This window comes from Rhea pennata, chromosome 4, assembly GCF_028389875.1.
Source record: "Rhea pennata isolate bPtePen1 chromosome 4, bPtePen1.pri, whole genome shotgun sequence".
Taxonomy (NCBI): Eukaryota; Metazoa; Chordata; class Aves; order Rheiformes; family Rheidae; genus Rhea; species Rhea pennata.
In genome coordinates this window covers 39,014,649-39,021,370 of record NC_084666.1, presented here as the reverse complement: position 1 = coordinate 39,021,370, position 6,722 = coordinate 39,014,649, and the positions used below count along the sequence as shown (strand labels likewise).

The following is a 6,722-nucleotide window of genomic DNA, read 5'->3' as shown; positions in this document are numbered from 1 at the left end:
TTTTTAGTTCCTTGCTGTTATAGGATACGAGATGTTCTGGCTAAAGATAAGTATTGTGATAACAAAATGGAGGTGTACCAAATAAACAAAGCATTTTGGATTTAACTGAGATTTTTAATCAATCAAGACAAGAAATCAGATTTATAGTTTGAGAAAATGAGATTTAAAGATGACTAAATAGATGTTTGAAGCAATGCCAGAGTATTTATCCTTGTATATACAAAGACAGAAAATTCATATATATATATATATATATATATATAATATATGTATAAAAGAAAAAATATTTTAAAAATATTTTATAAATAACTGAAATTCAAGAGGAAAAAATCTGTACTTTCTTGCATGACGTACAACATCAGTTGCATTTATAAATGAGGAAAGAGAATTTTGGCTCTTGTTATATTTTACATACTCATATAAGGACAAAAAATATTCTTGACTCCTTGTAGGTATACTTGTGTTCTGGAGTCCTAAACTGAATTCCTGACATAAAGAATTCAGGATGCAAATACGTACACCTTTATTACAGTAAGAGGAATTACACTAAGTAAATCAGGTCCACCAAAATATGCTTGGGGTATGCAGATCAGATAATTGCACAGAACTACCAAAAGGAAAAGTCTGACCCCTATTTGCGCATAATTAAAAAATTGCAGAGCAGTGTGCTTATTCTACTAAAAAAAGTAAAAACCTATTATTAGTGTTTATAGAATCAAAATAAGATGATAACATCATCCCACGTCAGATTTGCTCTTCCATCTTTGTTATTTATTGGTTGCAACTGTTTTAATACTATCACTGCTCTACATTAACATTTTTCCAAAAATACTTCTTTTCCAAAAGTTATATTTAAAAAAGCAAAAAAAGCATAAAACAAATAGTTTTATCTCTTTGATGATGAAAAAGGCAATTGGTTGTATTGTTGAAAATGAATCCCTTGTGATGCTGTAATCTTCATGACTTCTCCATTTAGAGTATCGTCTTCAATTATTGTTATCAGTCCCTCGGCAATTAATGATGGGCTAAAAAGAAAAAAAAATGTTTTTCAGAATGGTGGCATACTAGGACATGTGAAAAGGACAAGTAAAGATGCTCAGTGGAAATGTATATGCCCTGCAAATAAAACAATCTACTATTTGAAGAAATTTATTTCAAACAAAAGCAGAAGAATGATGAGTGTTTCAGGAAGGAAATTCAGTCTCCTCAGTCAGGACACACGTACAGCTGCAACTTCACAAATCATCATTTGTTTGCCCTAGTCATTGCTAAATCCCTGTGGACATCCAGCTGCCTCTGGGCTTTCTATCAAAGTTTTCTCTGTCAGGGCACTGGACAGAAGTAATCTTTACACAGTCCTCTGCAGCTCTTTGAATTATCCTGTTGCAGTAACAGGACTGACATACAAATTAGTGTGAGGAGAATTTTGTCACATGCAATTTGTTGTGGTCAGTAGGTGCAGTATAGCTGACATCTGAAAAAGGGTGGGCAATACAACGTAGTTGCGTGATTTCCTTTGTGCCGAAGTGTCTGAGTGGCTAATTGTCAGGGGCTCAGAAAACATTCCAGAAAGAATCTAGTGTATTTGTATCTTGTGGTTATACACTTTCCTAGGTGCCTACTTTTGGCCTTTATTGGAAAGAGGAGACAGGCTAGGTAACTCTTTGGTCTGATCTGCCATGGTCACTACTATGTTCTTATCAACTATTTCAGTCAGTTGTTTGACTTCTTCTCTCTTTCACTTCAAACTGCATGGGAACCCAATTCAAACGGCCCTCTGCATCTCCTAACAAGTTTGATTAAACAGATTTATGGAAGAACTGTCCACCGAGGGCTATTAAAAACAATCTTTAGCCCAGGAACTTGATTTGTGCTTTACTGGGAACAGGGAATCAGCTGCAAGTGCTACTGTGCATGGTTGTTCTTCATTTACAAAGGGTAAAGAATGCTGTATCTAACTTTACTTACTCCATCACACCATAGAATTGCATCATATTTTTGATCTCATCCTTGTATGAATAGTATTGTCCCATATTCTCTTCTTTATCTATTGACTGAAGAATTGGTGTGTTGACAAACCCTGGGCAAATAGTGTTGAGTCTCACACCATAGTTTTCCATACTAGCAGCTAGCTAGAAAAGAGATACAAGTTAGGCATTCACCATCATCATTTTAAACAGTACTGTGAAAGTAATTTTCCAAAGAATGCTTATCATCAAGTGTGTTTACATCCTTGTCTGCTAGGCAATTTTGTTGAAACAAAACAACCAGTAGCAACAACTAAGTTTGAAGTATGTTTTCTCTAGTAATCATTCTTTCTATACAGCTGTTTTTCTAAAACTTTTGTTATCAGTGCTCTTAGTATTAACAGTATTCTAGGAAAATGATACAACTCTCCTATGCAAAAACAAGGACAAAATATTCCCCAACTCTATGCTTCCAGTGTGTAAGAACTTTCTTATTTACAAAAAAAAAAAAAATCAAAATCAAATTAAGACCTAACTCTAAGGTTGCATTTATCTCCTTTTCTTCAACAGGGATTGGATTCAGTCTCTACTACTGTAATAGTAAAACTAAACCTTTCCAGCTGGCCTTTCATCCAGTTAAGGGAGGGATCTATCACACAGGATTGCTGGACTATAACACATCCACATAAGAAAGTTTCTGTGAACTCCGGGAAAACTCTTTCCTCCAGGCAGGAATTTTTGAGGGGATTTCTGCTGCTAGAGGAATCTGTATCCCTTCCTCCATACTATTTCTCCTTTTTTTGGGGAAGAACAGCTCAGGAACCTAATGAAAGCAAGCAGTATGAGTTGTCTGGGGAATGGTAGGACTGATGCATGTCGGTAGCACAGGAGAAGCCTGAATGCTCGGTGAACTTTCTTAGACATGGCTATGTCTAACTTATGAACCACAGCTGGGATATCTGTGCCCCAGAACAACTATAATTGTTCGACAATAAATTCCATATATCTTAACAATTTAAAAGGATTCTTCTCTGGTATTATGTAAATCATATGTCTTTTTCATGATATGATAACCTGCCCTTTAAGTCTGGAGCAGAAAAGAAACTGAAATCCTAGCTGTTTTGTGTTATACCTGCCCAGTGTTAGGCAGTCCGTCTTCACTGGTAAGTATAATAATCTTTTACGTTTGGTAAACTCTTCCTCTCCCCAACATTTTCACATTCCATAGAGACAGCATTTCTTCTCATTTTCCTGCAACCTTTTGTTGTTGAACTTATAATGTAACAATTAATATTATGAAAAAATAAAACTGGAAAACAAGGTTTCAGGTTCATGCTGTGGCTAATAGGTGACTACTACTCATACTGATCTGCTTAACTACATCTTTTTTTTTAAAAAAAGAAAAAGTGATAGGGAGAGTAAAATATGAATCTTTATTCCAGAAATTAAACTGGAAATCTTACGTAAGCAGACTGTCTTTAAGCTGAAGATGTAACTAGCCTGTTATTAATACTCTTACTAATACTACTAATACTTACTTACTGATGCATTTAAATTTATTTTCTCATACGTCTTGTGAATTTAACTAAAAAATGTTGGAGTCACAGTCTAAGACTTACTTTATGTTTGTATAAATCCAACATGTATCATCCTGAATGTGACATTTTGCATTTTTTTTAGCATACTAACTAAAAGTAAGAATAAGTAATAGGCCACATTTTTGTGCTGAACTCACTTTCTGCACACTTCAGCACCTATTCATCATAAAAAAAACATCATCAGTATGACTGTTAAATGACTGGCATAGAGCTGTGAAAAAATAATGTTAAAGCTTGAATAAGAGTTTAGGGCTTTGGGGCTCCTCCCACTGTCCTTAAATTACTTCTCAGAATCTTCCTGCCATGACCCCTAAACCTCAGATCAATCATAAACCCACACATGCCTTACTCATTCCATCTTTGGGTTCGCCTAGCAAAAAGGAGGGAACCTCTGCTACTTCACGCACTTTCGTTTTAAGGAAATTGGTTTCAGTTGTGTGACAATAGAGAGGGAACACGAGAAACTTAGCATGTTCCCAAGGAGCTGCTGATACTGTTTTTGAAAACACATACTTACTGCTATCGATCGTGTGAATCCGATTACGCCATGCTTTGTAGCACAGTACACTGGCTGGAAGGCAGCAGGCATGAGTCCTTTAAAATAAAAAGGCAGCTGAAAAAAGATGTTGGGTACTCCTATTTATAGTTATCTCAAACACGTACGTATAGGACAGCAACGGAATAAATGATGGGTTTCTAGAGATATAAAAAGATAGGCAGTTTATTAAAAAATTGCAAAATATATTTTGTAAGGTAGGCTGCAAAAAGGAGATGAAATAACGGAGAAAAACATAGTGGGGGCAAAAGAGGGGTGGGTAATGAAAAGAGAATGACTTTTAAAATAAAAAGTGGTATATATGAAGTATGACTCAAAGATAGAAGACAGGATCTGGAAGATTTCTAGACTTATTCTATGAATCTGGATATATGTGCAGTATTTTAGATAAATTTTGATTACTGACACCTTAACTACTGATATGCATCCTAGACACTTGTAATTATTTATTGTGATTCTAGAGAGGAAGTGTGGAGCAAGGCAAAGGAAATAGCAAAATCCAATTCAGCTACTGTAGCTGAATTTGTGTTATCTTTGTAACACATCAATAAATAAAAAGGTAGTAAAGAAATAAAATATCTTAAAATTTCTTCCTTAAAATACTTCTGTGGGTTAGTAACAAAACTGAGATAAAATCTTCTCTCCTAGCCCTGGAATGTATGCTGCACAGCTGACTGAAATGCAGTCAGCTAATAACATGTCTGAGTGCAATATTATTATTACTTATTTATCTGGCAATATGCTTAGGACTAAAACAAAGAGTGGGTTACATACTCTTTTGTATAGTGGTGTTTCCTCCAAGAAGTTTATGCATATAAACAAAATAATTCAGATTTGATGCACCATGGGAGACATTGCAAAATTTTAGTCGTGACACTGCTCTGATATGTCATAGGTGATAGGTTCCCTATTAAATGAAGTAAGGAGGTCATTTTACAATAAGTAAATGGAAATAGCACTAAGAAGGGAATGCAGGACCTCACTGAAGAGGGTTTAGAGATGAATGAGAAAACACTATAAATGGAGTGATAACGTAAAGCCTGCAGGTAGTGAACAGAAAGAAATGAAAGCAAGCATGCAGATAGTAAAGCTTTTGAAGCCTGTTCAAGATCAGATTTGATGGGATGAGAAGGATTTCACTGTAAGGTACCTCCTAAAGTGGTCCTGGTTCTGAAACAATAAACCAGTGGGAGGATCTTTGGAAAGAGAGAGGAAAAAGAGCTATCAATACTGGACAAGAGCATTATTACCTTCTGCGAAGGGAAACGGGAAGCAAAACAAAAAAGTGACTGCTGAGATTCTGAAACTTTATAGTAGGAGTGGACGAGCATAAAAACTTTGTTTGCAGTAGAGAAAGAACAGATGCTTCACAGGAAAAGCAAGAGCTTCATTCTTGTAACACTGACTTCAAACTGATCAAGCAGAGATGGCAGGCCATGATATATATGTTTCTGAACATTATGCCCACAACTTCCACTACACCATGACACTCTGGACTGCAGTGGCGAGCATTGGTGCTCTAATTCCATGTAAAAGCTAGGTCCTTGTAAACAGCAAACCCCAGGCTGTCCTAGAGTTAGAGGGAGAAGTTTGTCTGTGACTGTGGTATCATAAAGTCTGCATGCTGATGTTGACGCCTTAATGCTTAATTCTAATGGAATTCATCCCAATTCATATCTAAGATATCTGGGTTTTATTTCATATTTGTAAGTGACAAAGATGCCAGAAAGATTATGTATGTCAGAGACTCGTGTGGGGTCTTTGCTCTGGATTCCATTTTGTCCAAAGGAAATAACTTTCTAAGAAGATACAGAGCTCTAATTGCAACCCTGACAGCTTCAGGGTTTAATTTTGGTTTAAGTGCTACATTGGTGATCCAGTGAAAACAACATTGTTATTAGCACTGTTCAGTGTTGGGAAATGAATGACTTATCCTAGCGGCTGTTTGTTCTCTGAAATCTGTATTTAACTCTTTGGCTTAATGTGTTATGCTTCTGAATGAGAACTTGCTTTATGAAAAATATCTTGCATGGTAATTCCTCTAGATTGGGATTGCAAGTAAAGCTTAATAGTCTTCTTTTAGGTGATTTATAACTGGACTGTCATCAAGCATCATCATTCTTCATGGTAATTGGAAACACTGGCATGCTATCAGTTTGCTAATTCATGTTAGTAATACTATGGTACTACTCTTTCTCTCTCTCTCTCTCTTTTTTTTTTTTTTTTTTTGGTAACACTTGAGTTGTACATCTTGTAAAGATAAAGATAAAAGTGAGGGTGCCGTTAAGAGACATGCAAGACAAAATTTACTGGGAAGCACAGAGGAGGAATTTAGAAGTTTGTTTTGTTTTGTTTTTTAACAACGAGACAAATTACTTTTTACTTGAGAGGGAAGAAAAATTCAAGAAATAAACAAAGGAAGAGCACAACTCACTAATGAAATGGGATAGGGTTCAAAGACTTACTTAAATGTCAAAAGGCAGAAGGAATAGCTAGGCAGGAAGGGAGGAATAAATAATTTTTTTAAAAAATAAAAGGATTAAGAACAATTCCTTACTAACAAATTATTTTTTTTTTTTGCTAACATGGAAAGTAAGAAAT

At 35.5% G+C, this 6,722-nt stretch overlaps 1 protein-coding gene across 3 annotated transcripts in view; it reads right to left on the bottom strand.

The window, feature by feature from the left end:
• Window positions 1-327: 327 nt before the first annotated feature.
• HPGD (15-hydroxyprostaglandin dehydrogenase) overlaps window positions 328-6,722 on the bottom strand; it is a 28,615-nt gene continuing 22,220 nt past the window's right edge. For 2 of the 3 annotated variants that reach the window (XM_062574676.1, XM_062574678.1), the window contains 3 exons: window positions 4,083-4,159; window positions 1,969-2,132; window positions 328-1,025 (listed from right to left, as the gene is read on the bottom strand). In XM_062574676.1, coding sequence (XP_062430660.1) covers window positions 887-1,025; window positions 1,969-2,132; window positions 4,083-4,159 — 380 coding nt within the window. In that variant the 3' untranslated portion in view covers window positions 328-886. Of the gene's footprint in view, window positions 1,026-1,968; window positions 2,133-4,082; window positions 4,160-6,722 lie in introns of those variants that run through there. The other variant, XM_062574677.1, reaches the window with a different exon arrangement.